The sequence below is a fragment of the Aulonocara sp. 'chitande type north' Nkhata Bay genome, linkage group LG4 (genome assembly GCF_057382095.1).
Source record: "Aulonocara sp. 'chitande type north' Nkhata Bay isolate Kocher_YH1m ecotype deep benthic linkage group LG4, A_spYH_male_GT1.1, whole genome shotgun sequence".
NCBI lineage: Eukaryota > Metazoa > Chordata > Actinopteri > Cichliformes > Cichlidae > Aulonocara > Aulonocara sp. 'chitande type north' Nkhata Bay.
In genome coordinates this window covers 35,671,020-35,689,581 of record NC_141347.1, presented here as the reverse complement: position 1 = coordinate 35,689,581, position 18,562 = coordinate 35,671,020, and the positions used below count along the sequence as shown (strand labels likewise).

The 18,562-nt window shown below is 42.1% G+C and overlaps 1 protein-coding gene across 4 annotated transcripts; it reads right to left on the bottom strand.

The window, feature by feature from the left end:
- Window positions 1-1,474: 1,474 nt before the first annotated feature.
- LOC147333179 (polycomb protein suz12-B-like) lies at window positions 1,475-16,585 on the bottom strand. Of its 4 annotated transcripts, none has more exons than XM_086290163.1 (16): window positions 15,847-16,585; window positions 15,018-15,064; window positions 14,853-14,917; window positions 10,091-10,159; window positions 9,720-9,769; window positions 9,545-9,630; window positions 9,208-9,454; window positions 8,292-8,394; window positions 8,061-8,166; window positions 7,800-7,974; window positions 7,504-7,592; window positions 6,214-6,357; window positions 5,522-5,679; window positions 5,231-5,429; window positions 4,076-4,155; window positions 1,475-3,971 (listed from the first exon to the last, which is right to left on the bottom strand). In XM_086290163.1, the coding sequence occupies exons 1-16, from the start codon at window positions 16,007-16,009 to the stop codon at window positions 3,545-3,547; spliced, it is 2,208 nt and encodes a 735-aa protein (XP_086146289.1). In that variant the 5' UTR covers window positions 16,010-16,585; the 3' UTR covers window positions 1,475-3,544. The 4 variants fall into 4 exon arrangements, with proteins under 4 accessions (XP_086146289.1, XP_086146293.1, XP_086146290.1 ...); XM_086290167.1 differs by having other exon boundaries at window positions 11,317-14,917; window positions 15,847-15,883; XM_086290164.1 differs by lacking the exon at window positions 15,847-16,585 and having other exon boundaries at window positions 10,091-13,559.
- Between the last annotated feature and the right edge of the window lie 1,977 nt (window positions 16,586-18,562).

Sequence of the window (18,562 nt, the reverse complement as noted above, 5' to 3'; positions counted from 1 at the left end):
ACTCTGTTACTAGTGGGTGGGGTGATGAAATATTTTCATTTACAAATCTGTGGCAGCGCCCTCGAGTGTTTTGGGGACCCTCTTGCAGGAGAATGGAAGAACTCCAGGAGTTACTACTCCTGTTGTTTCGCGAAAAACCTACACAGAGGGTCCACAATAGATGCATCCAACATTCATATACAGTCTATACAGGAGCACGGTTTTAATTTTCAAAATAAAATTGCCCGTGGAGACTGAAATGCTCCCGGTGCGATTCGTCTGTCATGTCTAATCTTTACCCGGCGTGTTCTCGAGGTTAAATGTCAAAGTAATGACGGCAGCAGGGATCCAGGAGTCACATGACGCAGGACACATAAGAGCAAAGAAATCTGCAGGAAATGAATCCCAATTTGGTCCTTTAACTAAAAAACACCTACTAAAATGTCACTGATGGTGTTTGAGTTTCAAAAACATACATATCACAAAGCTATCGGTTTTTTTTTTTTTTACAGTCATATTTACATTTATATATAACAGGTGTAGTGGGCGTGTTCAGTAACTACATGTGCCGCCATGGTGTCCCCTCATCATTTTAATGTTGCTCCAGGACCAGTCACACTGTTGTGATGTCACAATTTTGCAGATTCGTGGGGGTAAAGAAAGCTAAAAGATGGACGAAGTTACTGTGCCTTCACCTGCTGGATTCTGGACTTCACAGTTTGGCCTCCAACAATGTTGATTTTTGGAGCCAGAAGTGAAAAGACTGGATGAAAACTGGTGTACCAAGCTATCAGCTAATGCTAGCTAGTTTGGTTAGCAAGAATACAGTGCACCCTAGGAGCTAACATCTACAGCTGCCTGTCTCAACATGGACCTGTCCAATTCTAATAAACAAAAATCCAAAAGGAAAAGCATCCAGTTTTAGAGTTTCTTAGTACCAATTAACAGACATGCATGTCTGTGTGCTGTATCAACTTTATGGATATGAAATGTGCTAACCAAGCTGCGTAGCATTAGCCTAAATGTGAAAGCGAGATGACATCATCTACATGAAGTAGATGGTTTGACCCACGTGTCAGAGTGGCCACTTTAAGCTGTGCAGTTTTTCTGAAGGAAGAAACCATCCAGAAATGTATTTATTTTTTTTATATCTGGCTGAAAACATGTTTATTTAAACAAATTAAAGTTGGACATTTTAACATAGACTGATTCACTGCAGGAGCCTCTGGTGGTCGCTACAGGAACTGCACATTTTCATACTTATTTCAGTCTCCGAGTGTGTCGCTTGGTCTAAAAGTGATAAATCAGTACTAACTTTTCACATCATGGTGGACTCAAACCCCAAACGTCCTGTGTGAAAGGCCTGGATTTGATCCATCCACCATCACCTCCTCCAGCCAACTTTAGACTTCCAGGTGTTTTTTTCCCCCCCTAATCAAAACATGTTTTTTTTTGGTTGGAGCAACATTATTTATATTGCATTAACGCCACACCATAAAGCGACATCACAACCCTGTGGAACCATTCGTTTTATAAGTGGCTTTTCTTGTTTCCTTTCCCTTTTTTTTTTCTTTTTTTAAACAATTTCATTGATCAAATAAAAGAAAGAAAACAAACAAACAAACAAACAAACACAAAACAGACCAGCCAAACTTGTATCAGTCCAAAACTTAAACTATTCAGTTTATAATAATTTCAAAATAAAGCAGCAATTTCTTATTTTAAAGAAACTGGAACCAGCACCTGCATAAACAGTTTAACCCTATAGTTATCAATTTTTTTTAGATTACAACAGTAGGAACGTGGCCTTTCCAAGCCTCTCTGAGCTCTGAGGAGCTTTTTTGTCCAGTTTTGCTGCACAGCGAGTGTTTTTTGTTGTCCTGGGCTCAGAGCATGGTAAAAACAGCACTGTAGGAAAAAGAGAGTCGCTTTAAAAAAACGAAACAGACAACTAAACATGCTTCTCGTTGTTGGAGAGCTGGCAGTGGAGATCTGTTGTAAGAAAGGAGATGCACTGAGGAGTAAAAACATTTAGCACCAGTAGTTTAAAGAAAAACATAACTGTAGGGGAGGTGTGCCCACGAGTACAGCAGAGTCACAGGTTCAATAAACCCTCAGATCCGACACAGACGAAGCTGGAACCTTTAACGATCCAGCGAAAACCCTTTACTTCCAGATAAAACTTGTTGTTAGGAGTCAGTTTTCATTGTCTCGGCTCGAGCTGAACTAAAGCAGCAAAAGAGAGAAAAACGCCTGCAAAGGAAAAGTCTTCACAGAGCATTGCAGCAAAAACGAACCATTTGTTTAATATTATCTTGTTTTCATGATCACTGGATGCCAAAAATTAACCCAACCTGAGGATTAACTTCCTGATTAACCCGATCAAAGAAAGCTCGGAGACTTTTGTCTCGTTGTGTTTGAGCTAACAAGCAGCTGAATCACACGGAAAACATCCTTGATCTTACGAGATCCCTCGAGCTCGCTGCACGGATAGTGAAAGGTAATGCTCCACAGTATGAGCAAAAATATATTTTCTTCATATTCTGACTCGCAGAATTATTATGAACATGATTTTCACATGAGCGGGGCTCAACAACAATACATATGGGGGAGAGAAAAAAGACTAACACAAGTGCAGAGAGTCTCTTAGCTTTGAGCATCGGTCTCATTAACAGTTAATACGAACTTTGTGGCGTCTCCAGGTAAAATCACCTGATAGCAACGGCTCTAACAGGCGTCTCGAGTTGTGATCAGCCACCTCCCGACCATCAGCGGTTCAACCCTGACCTTTCTTGATAATAACTGGTCAAACTTCCTTTTGCAGCAACACTCTTGACACCCAATCAGACGCCGTAACCGTGACACTACTGAGCATGTGCACACACTCCCTGCTAAAAGAAAACCTTTGGCGGAGCTGAGGGTGCCCGGAAGGTCACTGATTGATGCTTCACTCTGAGGAAGACTGACATGAGGTTTGAACGATGGAGTGAACACAAAATGACTCAGGGCACCAACGAAGAGTCTCGAGAGGCAAAGTAGCACCAAAGAGAGCACCAAATACGGATCACTCCGCTGCTGAAAACAGTCCCGAGCAGACGGCCCATCTCCTCCTGTTTGAATTCGCAGCTGCTGCATGAAATGTTGACGCCTCTTTTGAAGGCAACTCGTCATCTGCAGAAGGCGTACGACCGTCTTCTGCACCTCCAGCCCTAAGACCGAACCTGCTTTGTGCTCACTCCACAGCTGTGTCAGGCTGGAAATAAAACTGGAGCAGCTCAGAGTTAAACACTCAAACATTTACAGAAACAGGACAAACAACATGGAAAAAACATGAAAATAATTAAAAAATAATTCAAAGATCTCAGCGTTGATGAACTGTGAAACCATAAAGCGTCTCTTCGATTTGAATGTGTAACTTCCAGGATGTGAAGTTCATTTTGATCCTGGTGTAACCTGCCTTTGAGAATCCCTGCAGTAACCCGTGTGTGTCTAACACCTGTTTGCTGATTCAGGCCTCAGTCTTCCCGCTCTGTCCGGGAATCTTTGTGGCGCTCCAGCCGAGCAGTCACTTTAAAACCGAGCCGAAGCCGGACAATTTCTGCTTGGCGTGCGGCTTCTCGCCGCCGTCCTCCACCAGTTGATTTCCAGTCTCCAGGGAGCTGTTGGCGGTCTCGGTACTGCAGGTTTTAAACTCCGTCAGATCGGGATCAGGGTCAGGATCCGGCTCCGGCTGGGACTCCGCGGCCGTCTCCCAGTCCTCCTCCTCCTCCTCTTCGTCGTCCTCCTCTTTGTCTCTGTGGGTGGCCTGGCTCTGGATGAGGCAGAGCCGGGCCATGGCCTGGTTGATGGTCAGCGTGCTGATCAGGTTGAAGTCATGCATGCTGATCAGATGGAGCAGGAAATTGCGGCACAGGTTGCGTTTGACGATGAAGGCGGCGTGGTGTTCAGCAAACAGCAGACACGCTTCGTTCATCTGGTTATCTGCGATGAAGCTGGGAGGAAGACGCCAGTGGATAAGGTGAGGTTTAAAAAACAAAAACCCTGAAATAAACCAAAAAACTTCTGCAGTTTGATAAAAGCTTTGCCGAGTACATACCCACGCTTCATGACGTGCAGATTCCACAGCTTCATGATCTCCTTCTCCCCCTCGTTCACGTCCATGAAGTCCTCGATTTGCTGCAATCAGAGCACACTAGTTAGCGTTTAGCATGGACTGTATATAAAAGATGGAGGTCGATTTTGAAGCCTCAAATTTATGATTTAGGCGAGTGTCGCATCCTCTGGTATTTTTTTAAAAAAAAAGACTTTAAATGAGACCACAAACTCTTCAGCAAAGCATTTACTGAAGTCAGAACTCGAGTTAAAAATAGGGTCGTTTTCCTCATAGAGTTCTATACAAATCAGATTTAAGAGGAGCCGCTCCCTGCAGATTTAAGACACCTCTGCACTGGCTTCATTCTTCAAACCACGGGGTTACATCCATCTTTTACATACAGTCTATAGTGTTTATGCAGGTTGGAGTCCAACATCACAGAGAAAACTTGAAAAAGAAAACCTCCCCAAAACAACCAAAGAAACGCAAGAACACAACAACCATTTGTAAACGGTGTGTGTGTGTTGAAATCTTTTTTATCGTTCATTATAAAACCTGCTTTAAGTCACAGGTTGTTAAGTCATGGGGAGCTTTAATGTTGACATCAATAGGCCAGCGGCAGAAACGTCCACGCTGACTTCTGTTACCCTCACACCAATCTGGAAAAGTTAGCATAGTTAACACAGTCATGAGAAGCAGAAGCCGTTCACAGGAGGAGAGAAGCCCGAGCGTCTGCTGAATCGTCTGAATCCTTCAGAGGTTTTTAACGATCAGAGAAAACAGTCGAGATCAAAGTGACATCTTCAACAAAAACGGCTGTTTCGTCTGAACAACAACCCGAAATGTTTTACTCTCCAAATGTTCTCCTTTTAGAAGCAGGAGAAAGCAAATGTTTCAATATCGCTGTTTGATTATTGGAAGCGTATTTGTTTCTCTGAATTTGGTGAAGATGGAAACAGGGTTATCCTGGATTTTTCCCTTTCATGACTATTAAATTTCCTATCCCAGACAGAGAGCCGGGACACACCAATCAAACTTTTTACAGTTCAAACTGTGTTGATATCGAATACCGATCCAATGAAGCTTTCTACTGTTTTTATACCCGGCTTCTTCCTCCTCAGGAACATTCCTGTGTTCGCTCGTCTGGCTCGAGCTCACCTTTACAGTCTTCTCTTTGAGCCAGTCGGGGTCCCTCTCGTCCTCGCTGTCCACTTCCATCTCCTGGGGCCTCAGCGGCAGGCAGCTGTCGCTGTGGAAGTACAGGCGATTGTGTCCACTGATGTACGTCCTCTGCGCCTCCCGATCGCCATCCTCAGACTCCAGAAACTCAGACAGGCTCGGCTTTGTCCTCTTGGGTCTGAGAGGACAGGAAGAGGATGATCAGGAGTTCCTGTCGCCCTCGGCAGCATGTAAATAAATATAAAGGTAGAGGAGAAGTTGGAGGGGTACCTGCAGACCAGAAAGTGGGTGACGGCGGTTCTCTTCACGGGGCCGTTCCTGCTGAAGGCGAAGCCCGGCTGGCTGTGGATGTCCTGAGGATTTCCTGCATACGACCCATCGTAAGACTCGTTGATAGAGACCTCAATCTTTGCTCCTTTGGGATGGGGCTGCCAAAGATCAGAGATGCATATTTAAAGGACACGCTCGACAATATGTTAAAAGATCTCAGTGCTGAATTTAAATAAGAAATACTGATGATACCCCCAAGTTTTACATTGTACGATGTTTTTAAAGTACTGGTATCTTTGATTTTATTTGTTCTTAGCTTTGATTCTAAGCCTTGTGGAGCACGCTCATCAGGTTGTAATAGAACTTAAAAATGAAACGCTCCTCGATGCTCGTGTTGACTCCAACAGCGTGTCGACTGTTTGAATCCAAAGGATTTATGCTCCTGGGGATATCTGTGCTTCTCTTCCTTTCCTAGAGCCAACATTAGCTCTGACTGACGCAGATGTGGCTACTGCACTAGATATCAAGTAATCTACCCAAGTTAGCAGGTAAGCTGATGTTGGGCAACATCTGCACGAAGACATTTTTACCTAAGAAACATGTCTGACAGAACAGGAATTTGGTTGGTAGGAAAGCTTTGGTCAAACTGGCAGTGCAAAACATGAGAGCAACAGCTGGTGTACATCTCTCACCATGTAGTTGAAGATGAAGCGGGAGTGGGACAGTTTGAGGTGTTTGACGAGACTGTACAGCTTCCTGCAGTTCAGTGTGCACCACGGACAGTGGAGGTCATCCCTGGCCTCGGTCTGCTGCCGTGTGTTGTTGTTGTATTGAAACTAGGAAAGAAAGAAACAGAGTGTGATCTCAGCTGCTGAGAAGCGACAGACTCGCTGATCTTTGACGAGGAATTCACATCCCGTTGCCACTTCTCCGGAGGTCTGAATCGACATGCAGCGGCCTTCATAAATCCCACCGTGTCTCACACTTTGATCTCGGCACTCCTTTGTTTCGCTGTCACACCTCATCGGTGGTTTTTGGGTCATTTTATCTCACCTAAACGCACCACAGGGATTCCCGACGCCCAAGAAAAGGGATTACCAATTCTAATGCTAATGCAACAACACAAAAATACCACATCTTTTACCCCATCTGTGCTCAGGTGTAGACTGACATTAACTGGTAGGATATACATGTGCCCCAGACAGAAAATATACTTCCCGTTGACGCGCATTAGAAAGTCGTGCTGGCCAAAATAAAAATTGCGTTTTGTGTCAACGAACATGGACAATTTGCCTTTTCGTGATAACTTCATGTTTTCCTCCGAGGCCAGGCTGAAAATTTGTTTTGTAAATTGAAGTGAGCTCCGTTCATACAGTTCACTCACGCTTGAATCTGTGAGTGTCCAACTTTTCTAACCATCTGTAACACACAGTCTCTCTTTCACTGGATTCTTCACGGGGGGAGAGCCGAAGCAGTGGAGAAACTACAGACAGCAGATGTCCATCAGGTGTCCATCATCCATCAGCACAGACAGCAGCTGTGCAAAGCCTTTGAATGAGGCTGTGGGTTGCCTCGAGTAACGCTCATGAAATCATTCCTACTGTTCTCTATAAAACTCTGTCACAGTAAGATTTCACACACACTTCTGTATTATTCCTTCTTGTACAGTGTACATATTATCTATTAATGGGATTTGCACTCTCAGTCTTACTTTTTACTCTTCCTAAAATCAGTTTTATTATTTATTTTCTTTGTTTTCTTATCACATGTGTACGTTTTTGCACTGTCACAGTATAAAGCCCTCACCACTTGCTCCTGCTGTAACAACAGGCATAAGGATCCTTTGTGGGATCAACAAAGTATCCATCCATCATAGAAAAATTACAGATGTGTGTAAAAAAAGATCCACAATGACATTTAAGGGTCACAGAAATGACTGAAGTCTGTGGGAGAAACGGCAGCGTTAGCAGGTACGGACTGACCTGGTAGAAGATTCGTAGTTTCTGTCGAGGCTCAGATAAGACTTGTTCTCTTCTGGTTTGAACATCTGTATTTACCGACTCTTTCACAGCTGCAGAAGAAAAACAGCAACACTTTCACTGCTGATGTTATAGGTCAGTTTACTGAGGGCCACACTGGGAAAAGGGCCAAACATATGCAGGTTACTAGCACGTCATAATTTAATCTAAATATTAGATCATCCTGGATATAATCAACATGAAACACGAGTTTGACGCGTGTGCTGAAACACAGCACACATTATCTGTGCTACACTCACTTGGTGCGTGCGTGGCTCTCAGGGTGCTGGGTCGGGTGTCCTGGTTGGTTTCGGAGTTGCGGGTGGCGAGCGGTTTGGCCACGGGTGCGGTGGAATGATCGGCGGAGTCGCTGGTCCAGCGCAGTGTGAACTGCAGAGTCGGACCCTGAGAGAAACTCTCAAACGGAGGCAAACGCTGCAAAAACAGCAAACACGGGGTTTCACTACACAGATCAGCTGTGTGAACTGAGGGTTACTTGGTTCACGCACACAAACACACACCTTTCCATCTAGGATGGTCTCCCAGGTCGCCCTCTTCTTACCGACGGGACACTCCTCCATCTCTTGCATGGACACCTCGTACTCGCCGTCCAATAACTGCAGACGCCTGCACGCAAGTACACGACAACGTCTTCTCACTTCTGCTGCACAAACGCTGCAATGACACCTTTTCTTTCCTGTGCCAAAAGGTGCTACTGTGTGTGCGCGTCAGTGTATGTGTGTGTCTTTCACCTGTTTTTATCAAAGACTGTCATCTGAGCTACAAATGTGGTTTCTCCCTCCTCCCTGAGAGCAGAGCTCCTCCTTTTCCTGTTCACAGCTTCTTCTGAAAAGTCTGAAAAAGACACACGGTGACATGAACCTCTGCTCCGCCAAACCGTCCCTCGTTTTCTGCACGGATGTGGAGCTACGAGGGTGACTGTGTTTAATTTTTAAGTTCAAACAGCTGAAGAAATATAGATATAGATAGAGCAGCCATAATAATCTTCTGCAAGTTAAACTGGGTCAACTAAAAACTTTGAGTGAATCAAGTCTGAAGGACCCGCTATAAACGAACTCGAAACATCACTGAACTACATCAAGACTCGCCGTACAACAGTCTCACCTCCCAACATCTGATAATTTCCACTGCAGACCAATAAGAAATCTGAAGTCGTTAAGCAAAGGGAGGACTCTTTGGCATCTAAGAAGTTGGTTTAAACTCGTAATTCTACTCGCTGCTATTCTGATTGGATCCAACCAAAGTTGTCTCAATGTGTGTTACCAAAACATATGACACATTTCCTGTCCCCTGATGATTTAAGCCCTACTGACACTAGTAACTGGTTAACAACTTCCTGTGACAGTTTCCCACCAGTACTGGCAAAACTGTCATGGACTCACGTGAGGGGTGCTTTAACTTCATTGGTGTTTGAAACCAAAGTCAAATCCTGCTTCCTTTCACTATCCCAGTTTACGGCCTAAATCAGGATTTTCTCCAATAGTTTGGTTCATGTTTTCTTTTTCATTGCAGGGGATGATCGGATGACAAACAAAGCAAGTTGGCTTTTTGCTACAATCCCATTTTCTTGTCCTTGGTTTGTCTTGCTCTGTCAAGCTTTTGCAAAGCTGCAGAGATGAGACCCACCCAATAACCCACTCTGCCCACCTCTGCTGTGGTGAATCTCGCCATTAGCAAGCCCGTTGATCTGTGTTCGTGGATGCCCGGGTCGTGACACTCTGAAGAGCAGCGAATAAGATTTGACCATGTGAGAGTTGCTGGGTTCAAACTCGCTGCTGGGAACCAGCAGGGAGGGGTAGGAGCTCAGCTTGGCCTGGACCCCGGCGCTCGTGTCTGGGTTCAGAGGGACTTGCTTCTTTCCCGTGGGGACCTGCTTCACCGGACAGCTCACGTCCTACACAGGAAGCAAGAAAAGGAAACTTCGTGTGTTTCATTTAGACGTGCAAGCTGTAGAAAACCAGCAGAGGAAATTCATGACACACACCTTCCTCTTCTTGTGGCAGACTTTGACCAGGAGCACCTCCAGAGACACCGAGTTCTGCTCGTTCTCGCTGTCCTGAGAGAGTTTTCCTGTAAACAAACAACACAAAAGATTTCCTGTTAGTCACAGTGGGATCAGTGGAAACGATAAAACAAAGTGCCGATATGGAAAAACGTACCAGCTTTATGGAAGAAGCCAGTAAAGGTGAGCTGAAGATTGGAGGCCAAGCTGTAGAAGAGGGGAAAAGTTCTGAGATATTTTTAAAACCAAACATTGTGAAGTTTGCAGCTATAAAAGGAGGCGTTCTGGTGCCAGAGAAAGCAGCATCAAATAAATAAAAATGTGAAACTTGAGAATCTCTTTTTGCTACAGCACTGTTTTCCTGCTAAAAATGGGCTTTTAGGTGTGGATGTACCTCAGCGGGATCGCTCCACATGTAGCTGGTGAACTTTTTATTGATATTTTGTCACCTGATAAACAAAAACGAGCTAAATGTTTTCTAGAAGCTTGGAATGGAAAGCAGAGAGTCCTGCAGGACTGAGCGCTTACCTGTGAGTCTCCTGTTCCCCTCTCATCTTCTCCACTTTGAACAGAAGATTGTCAACCTTGTAATTTTTCCTGCACATGGAGACAAACGGCAGCAGTTAGCAATCGTACAACCAGCCCACTGAAAGTCCAAACATGCAGAAACTCAGTGGCAAACGTCTTGTTTCTGGAGGAAGATCAGGTTCTTGTCCTCGGGACAAGGACGTAATCTGGATTACGGCACACTACACCCGGGGTTATACAGCTGCAGGCAGATTGAATGACTCGTTTTTCTTATAAGGGCTAACGACACCTCTCAATATTAGCTTCTGTCATTTAAAATCTTCCTCCTCACACTCAGAGTCCTGAACGATCACATCTCAAAGTAGGGGTGGGCGATATATCGAATTCACTGTGTTTTTCTGCGTACGATGGTTAAAATGGCTTTATTGTAACCATCAAGTATAAATTGCCAAACAATATTAAGCTGTCTGTATGTAATTCACTGTGACTTTCTGTCCAGCACACTGCGCTGAGCAGGCGCTTATATACTACCAGATTCAGACGAGAGGGAATGAAACTCGCTGTCATTTGGATTCCACGAGGATGACGCCGAACAAAATCCGGTAATTTGCAAAACATGCTGCAAAAAGTAGAAGTACCACAAAATATCCCACCAGCTGAAAAGTCATCCAATGCAAAGGTAAGGCCGTTTTAACCGCTGCCTGTCAACGTCAATGTTAAATAAATGAGCTGTGATACCGGTGACTGTTCTAGGTCAGTCGTTTTTATAGTCACTGTCTAGACTTTTGTTTTTGTAATTTGAGGTGATCATATTTTTTAATTTTACAATTTGTACATGTTATAAGCACAAAAAAGCACCTTTTTAAATTCAGTCGTTTTATTTTCTCTCATCAAATCTTGCTTGATGTACTTTTGTTGCTTTGATCTTCTGTTTGTTAAAGGTCTGGTGTTGACCACAGAACGAGGTTCACTGTGACAGTGTCGTCATTAGAGAAAACCTCTGTGGGCAAGTGATGGTTAAAGATAATGGTTAAAATAAGGCGTTTCTATTCATGTAGTAAAATATATGTTTGAAAGTAACTTTTGTTTTTTGAGTTTAGTTAAACAGGGTTAGGGTTGGTTACACATAAATCGTGTATCGCGATATAGCCAAAAAGCATTGTGATTTTATGTTTTCCTCATATCGCCCAGCCCTGTCTCAAAGACCACACAGTACCAGCACTTACCTCTGTGCAGGCTTATACGCGTTTCCTGGAGTTTCTAAAAGTAGGACGCGAGGCAGAGTCTCGTTCTTGTCAAAATGGAGTTCTTTCTCACCACCTTCTCCAAGTCTTGCTCACAGGAGATCATCTGATTGTTGAGGTTTCTGCCGTTAATTTTCTGTTCATACGAACCAGCGTTTTGTGACATAAACAAAAAGGAGTTGTTCTAAAACGGTGCTGCAGCCCACACTGACGGGTCACGGACAGCCAGAGGAAAAAATAAGAGGTGAAACTTAGTTGAATAATTGCATTTCCTTTGGTAAATAACAACTGTCAAACGGAAATATGCTTCATTTAAAACTGAACTGTTTTGTTGATAATATCTTATAATATTTATATATTTAAAAAAAAAAACTGTTGGAAGTGGGAAGCAAGCTTTTTATCAGACAGAGGATTCACTGAAGACTGCACCAAGCTCAGTGTAAGATAAAGGAGGATTATTTTGAACTGTGAATCATGCAAAGCTGTTTTAACAGTCCAAGAATGAAAACAAATTAGCAGAGTAGGTGCCCTTTAAAAAGGAGGAAGAAGAAGAAGAAGAAGAAGAAGAAGAAGAGGAGGAAGAGGAGGAAGAGGAGGAAGAGGAGGAGAAGAAGAAGGGTAAAGGCCGTCAGTGATCTTTAAAAGCTGAAATAAACTTTTCGTCTTTGAGCTTTTAGACTCGAGTGAAGTGAGGGAAAAGGCACTTTAAACGACGTGGCTGACAAAACTCTTAAATGGTGTGAACGCACAATAAGAGGTATTAGGTATTGAATTAATATCAGCAGAAGGATGACGACGTTTCTGACGTTTTGGTTTGTGTGTCTGCTTGAAAGTATTTTATTCAACTGCCAGTTTAAGTCAGCATCGCTGGCAAGTCCTGATGTGTTCTTAAATAAAATTAAATAGAGAAGCACGTCCCCCCAGCTCATAATGGCTGCACACCGTTTGAGTTTTGTAGTGCATGTACTCTGGAGAGCTAACATAAATAAAGTCCTGTCCAGCTTTAACCTGAGCTGTACTCTAATGAGCCAAAGTAACTGAGAACAGCTGTGAGGTAACCTTCACATCTGTAGGCTGTCTTCAGGCCCAAGCAGTCTCATTTTAATGACCGCTGCAGAGGGAACTACAAAAACCATTAACATCTATACGCCGCCAAGCATCCAGCACCACACTGCTGCTACAGGACTGTAACATTCAAGCTATTATTTTAATGGAAATGCTCCTGCTTACAGGAAATTTCAACTTCATTTACGAGCTCAGTCATTTATATGGCTTGCTATGGATTTTTAAATTTACTTTAGAACTTTTCAGTGACTGATGCACTAAATGTTTTCTGAAACTTTATAGGCTTTCAACTTGTTGGTAATTCTTCCATTATTTGGCATCTTAACTGTATACAGGACATAAACATTGAAACTTTGGGTTTTCCTTTCCTGATTGATGTTGATCCATTTGTTCCTTATCAGAGCTCCAAGTTTATCAGACTGTGGCCTCCTGCTTGTCCAATCACTTTTAAAGTCTGCCCATAGATTTTCGATTGGATTAAGATCTGTTGAAATGTTAATTTGATGTGTAGCTTCTTACCAAACTCCTCCTGGATCGCTGGAAGAAGCTGGTGATTGTTTGAGTTTTTAGCAATAATCAGTTACAAACCTGTGATCAACTTGGAGCTCTGGAGGAAGGAACGGATCACCAATAATAAGACTTGCCCCAGAAGCTGATCTTGAGCATGCTACCAACGATTTTAGAAGTCATGAAGAAGAAGGGTCTAAACTATAAATACTGACTTTTTGTAGAGATGTGATTAGTTCAGTAGTAAGTCTTCGAATCTTATTTTTCTCTATAATCATGGAAATATGTAACAATAATATAACTATAACCTAAACAGGAACGTGTATAATTTTGTACATCCTTATTACGATAATGATTTAAATCATCATTAATGACCAGAGAAAATGACAGAAGGGCTCCATTAATGCTCATCTTAAAAATTCCAGTAGATACTATACCCCATGTTTTAGTAGCTACAACAGCCTGGTTGGTATCTTTAGGGTTAAACACACAAAATGAGCCAAATTACCTGAGACCCTGTACATTTAAGGCAGGCTGTGTACCCCCTTCTTTTCCAAGAAGCCATACAAGAGAAACCGTGTCCTGCTCAAACATTTTATTGCAGTCTCTCTCTCTGCAGCAAACTCAGCTGGGCGCAGACCCAAAGATCACCTCTGTGTAGAAGGAGTTACATGAACTTCAGTTTCTGATAATCCAACCATTTAACAACCCTGCTGGTTTCCTGCTTCCTTATCTTCTGGTTATTAATGCTTTAAATAAAACAGTCAATAACTGTGGTGTGGCCCTGAGTCTCTTCATCTCAAATCACAAGTTGCGTTTCATGTGACTGAAGCATGCACCACTGCAGCGCAAAGTGAAACTGAGCTGAGCAGCAGCAGACACCTGGTTCAAAACCTCCAATTCAAATCAAGAACACACACACACACACACACACACACACACACACACACACACACACACACACTCTCTCTAACAGCCAACAAGTCCACAGCAACAAGAGAAAACTACTGTCATGCAAAGAGAGAAGAAAAATCCAAAAACCAGCAGAAAACAATCTGTTTAACCTCATAGTAGAGCTTAAAACACAAATAACAAGTGACAGCATCTTTTTAACAATTAAATTGGGTTAAAAACCTCAAACACATTAAACAAAAAACCCCAAAACATTCAACAATAACAGCTTAATCATAACTTAACATGATATAACTTTTAAAGTTAGATTATAGTAAATGGACTGGTTCTCACATATGACTTTTCTACTCTACCTGAGCACTCAGTGCTTTATACAACATTACCTGTCACGTGTTAATAGGTGTCTCAGTTAAATGCTGAATAACTTCATCTCTATGCTCCTTTCTTTAACACTAAATCCATGATTAATCTGCCCTCTAACAAAAAGCTAAATAAAGTACCACAAACTAAACCAGAGAGACGTTTGGAGGCAGCTCAGCTGCAGCTATCACTTGCACCATTTTAAACACTTATTGAGGTCTGCAAAATAAAATGCATGTCCTGCAACATAACAGAAGTTGTGACATGCCCTTTGTAATCCAATACAATCCTTCGGTGTGTCGTCTGAACCACAGACAGCCTCATGTGTATCAGCGTGATCTTTTTTTTCCTTCCCCTGCAGAGTCTGTATGCAAAGCAGCTCAACTGAAAAAACCTTCTATCTCAGCTTTAACTGATCGAGACAGCCTCCACGTGTCAGTTAGCTCTCACTCATGATAACAACTGACCTTCTTTCTAAGAGTCAAACTTTTTCAATAAACTTTAAAACCCGAGAAAGTGACAAGTACAATTTTTGCTGAAAAAACACGAGATCTACACATGAATCACATTGAGGTGCATTAAAGGAAAAGAAAAATTATAGCTAAAATTGTAAAAAAAAACAAAAAACAAAAAAAAACAAAACAAAAAAGCTTGTTAACAGTCTGAGTTTTTACCTTTTGATGTTATTCCTTGAGTTTCTGTGGGACATGTAAGTGAGTGTCCTGTGCAAAAAGATGGGCTGAAATGCAGAAAAACAATGTTTTTTTAAATACACATCAGTAATTTATGAAACGTAGAGACTATCTGAACTGTTAAGTTTAACGAAGTTAAAAACTTACAGCTATCAAGTTTCTTGTGCGGAGAAACCTGTAGATTTGGGTTGGTTCTGCAAATAAACAGTCCAAATGTCAGAACATTAATTCATGTATTATTCACTAGAACTGCACCAACATACCCAGTGATATTTTTTTTTCGACTACCTCAGTTTATCTACCCTGCCACATCAGTTCAGAGTTGACTGAATATCCAAATATGGTGTAACTAGAAGCTAAAAACCTTTAAAACATTCTTACTTGCTATGACATAAAAGGGGAAGTATGACCATTTTCAAAACACATGCTATGGATCCATTTTAAATATCAGTATCAGTGCATCGTCACGTAGTTTCGTTTCAAGTAAAGTACCACACATTTGCCACTTGAACCTTCAAGAATAGGAATTTTTCTCCATTTCACAGCTACTCTGACTGTTCAAAGTTTTAAAAAAAGAAAAAGACATCTGGAAGCACAGTTTTTGACATTTACTGAATTATGAAAACTTAGAACTATGAATTATAAATAAGTTAACAACAATCCTGCAGAAAGAGAAAGTTAAAAAGCAACAGCAGAGACTATATTAATTACTAGGTTTGTCTGGGTCTCTCTGACACAAGTTTCAGGATGTAACATTGAGTGTGATGACCCTCCAGGACATGCAGTTAAGAGTAAATGGACACATTTACTCTTAGAATTACTGTGTACAGTACCGGTTTGTAGATAATAATAAAAGTACGGCATTAAGTCAGCTCTCTTCCTCCTGCTACCGCTGCATGCACATGGCCGCGGGAAAGCTTCCTATAAGCTTAAATTAACACTTTATACATGCAACCCGATGACAGCAGTAACTTACTCTCGAAGGCCTGCAGGAACAACTCGTGGTCGGCTTGAATAAGTTGCATGTTGGGCTTCTTGGCTGCAGCCATCGAGGCGGAGGACGGCTGGTGGTGGTACAACCCATTGGGTTTACCTCCAGAGCCCAAGCCCACCGGATGGCTCTGCTTGTGAGGAGCCATTACAACAGTGAAAAAAAATAAGAGAAAGATCAAAGAAACTCTCCCACCACCAAATGCGAGGTGGTGTAAAATGATAAAGAAATGCGGCTCCTCTTCCTTTGTGAAAACAAAAGAGCAGCAGTGGCAGAAAATCAGCCGCTCAGGAGAAACACCGCCTACTCCCCATTTTACACAACGATTTGTAAAGTTTCTCCTCTTTTATATCCGTCATTGGCGAAACTCCGACTTAACGCTCTCGACGAGGAACAGGTTAAGCAGTTGGTGAGGGCGGTTAACAGACTTGAAATGCGCGAAACAAGAGAACAGCCTCCGGCAGGCGGATTGCTAGCTAACTGGCTAACTTCCTTAGCCAGCTAGCAACCACCTTGCGCTAACCGGTTAGCATTGTCCAGCGCTCTGACTTTACCGACGACGACCACGCGCGTTTCTGTCACGCGACATCTCATAAATCACATAAACGATAGTCTTTCTGAGGCTTTGGTGCCACAACAACATCAAATTCACAGTAGCTCTCGCCGAGCGCCTGTTTCCAAGTTGGGATATAGACCCCGGAACACAGCAACAAAGCACTCATACATCCGGTTGGAATTTCCTAAATAAAGTTTTACTTTATTTATGACATTGGCAAATGCATATTTTACCCGTTTATACGCGGTAATTGTGCATAAATTGCAATCAGAAAAAAATTAAATAGAAAATCTTACAATACAAAGTAGATTTAAAAAAAAAAAAAACCCTCACGCAATTGTTCAGCTTTTATTAGGAAGGCAAACTTCCTTTATGTGGCCTCAATTCAGCGACTTCACAGATATACGTTGCGTCTTCGTGTCCACCTTCTAAATACCTCTGTCCAATCATCGCGCTCGTCAGCGAGACTCTGAAGAAGGCACGTTTTGCCGCCCGTTGCGTTGGGTAGCGAGCCAGAAGGTCTGAATATGTATACATTATTCACGCAAGTCACTAACTGTGAAAATAAATAAATAAATAAATAATAACAATAATATTATTTATCTAATTTGGGGCATCTATAGCCAATAAATCATCACATTTGACTACAGACAAAATAGATTAAAATACTATTCATGTTTTTACATATAAATGGTATCATTGTTATTTTTAAGAGATTTACGTTTTTGTTTTAAAAATTCTAAATTACATAAATGTAGAAAATTAAAAAATATTCTTTGTATAATTATCGCTTCGCTTTGAATCAGCACCCTTCAATATCCACATGTAGAAATGTTGGAATTTTATCCTGAATGGAAAATAAATTGCTTTACTAAAGGTTAATTAAAAAAAATTTTTTTGATTGATGAGAAATTACACTGGAAATCAGGGCTATGAGTACAGTTTGGAGAGACTTTTTATGGTAAACATTTCAGTTGCAAGCAGTGCTGTATTGCCTGCAGACGACTGAACCACTGACCCAAAAATGTAACGAGGCCTAAAATAGCTTGTGAACACTCAGTACTTAGAAGACATGACGTGGAATTCAGTGCAGCTCTTGTACTTTTTATTTTTACTTGCACAATATTATAAATTAAATGCTGCTGTATTTTTCCAAATGGGTTTTCTGTGTCATGATGTTCTATAAGGTAATTATAAGACTTTGGATCCTCTTAGAGATGTATTAGATTACTGCTTCTGTGCTTCCCATAAGAAAATTAAAATTATAAAAATATCATCAATTTAATTAACTTTATTTTGACTTCTATGACAAAAACTCAGATCAGCAGTTGTCTTAGGAGCTTTATAATCTATGTACAGATCCTACAAAATCCATCCTCCCATCTTCTACCCCTCATCCAGGTTGGAGGGACATCAGTCCAAGCAGAGATGATTCTCAGACCTCCCTCTGAGCCTTCTCCTCTTTGGGGAAGACACTAAGTTGTTGATCTTATTCTGTAGGTCACTAGCCACAGCTCGAGGCCATAGATAAAACCATGAAACAACAAATTTGCCCTTTCTTCACCACAACAGACCAGTCGCAGTGTGCAGCTATAACAGCTTCAACCCTTCTGGCAAGGCTTCCCACAGTGTTTAGGAGTGTTTCTGGGAATTTGTGACCATTTTTCCAGAAGCACATTTGTGAAGTCAGACACTGATGTTGGACGAGAAGACCTGGCTCACAGTCTCTGCTCCAATTCATCTCAAAGGTCCTCCATCGGGTTGAGGTCAGGAGTCTGTGCAGGCCAGTCACGTTCTTCCACACCAAACACTCATTCAAGTCTTTATGGATCTTGCTTTCTACACTGGTGTGCAGTAATGTTGGGACAGAAAGGGGCCATGTCCAAACTGTTCCCACAGAGGTGGGAGCATGAAATTGTCCAAAATGCCTTGGTATGTTGAAGCATTAAGAGTTCCTTTCATTGGAACTAAGGAGCCATGCTCAGCTTCTGAAAACAACCCCACACCATAATCCCCCCTCCACCAAACAAACACCTATGTTTGTAGAAACAGTCTGCGTGTGTAGGTGCTTCATTTTATACACCTGTGGTCATGGAAGTGACTGGAACACCTGAATTCAATTATCTGGATGGTTGAGTGAATACC

Bases quoted from the DNA above. Each gene is read 5' to 3' on its own strand.
- LOC147333179 (XM_086290163.1), bottom strand. From the start codon at position 16,009: ATGGCTCCTCACAAGCAGAGCCATCCGGTGGGCTTGGGCTCTGGAGGT. The intron at 15,065-15,846 runs GTAAGTTACTGC...GTTTATTTGCAG, and splicing joins GTTCCTGCAGGCCTTCGAGA to AACCAACCCAAATCTACAGG. The intron at 14,918-15,017 runs GTAAGTTTTTAA...TCTGCATTTCAG, and splicing joins GCACAAGAAACTTGATAGCT to CCCATCTTTTTGCACAGGAC.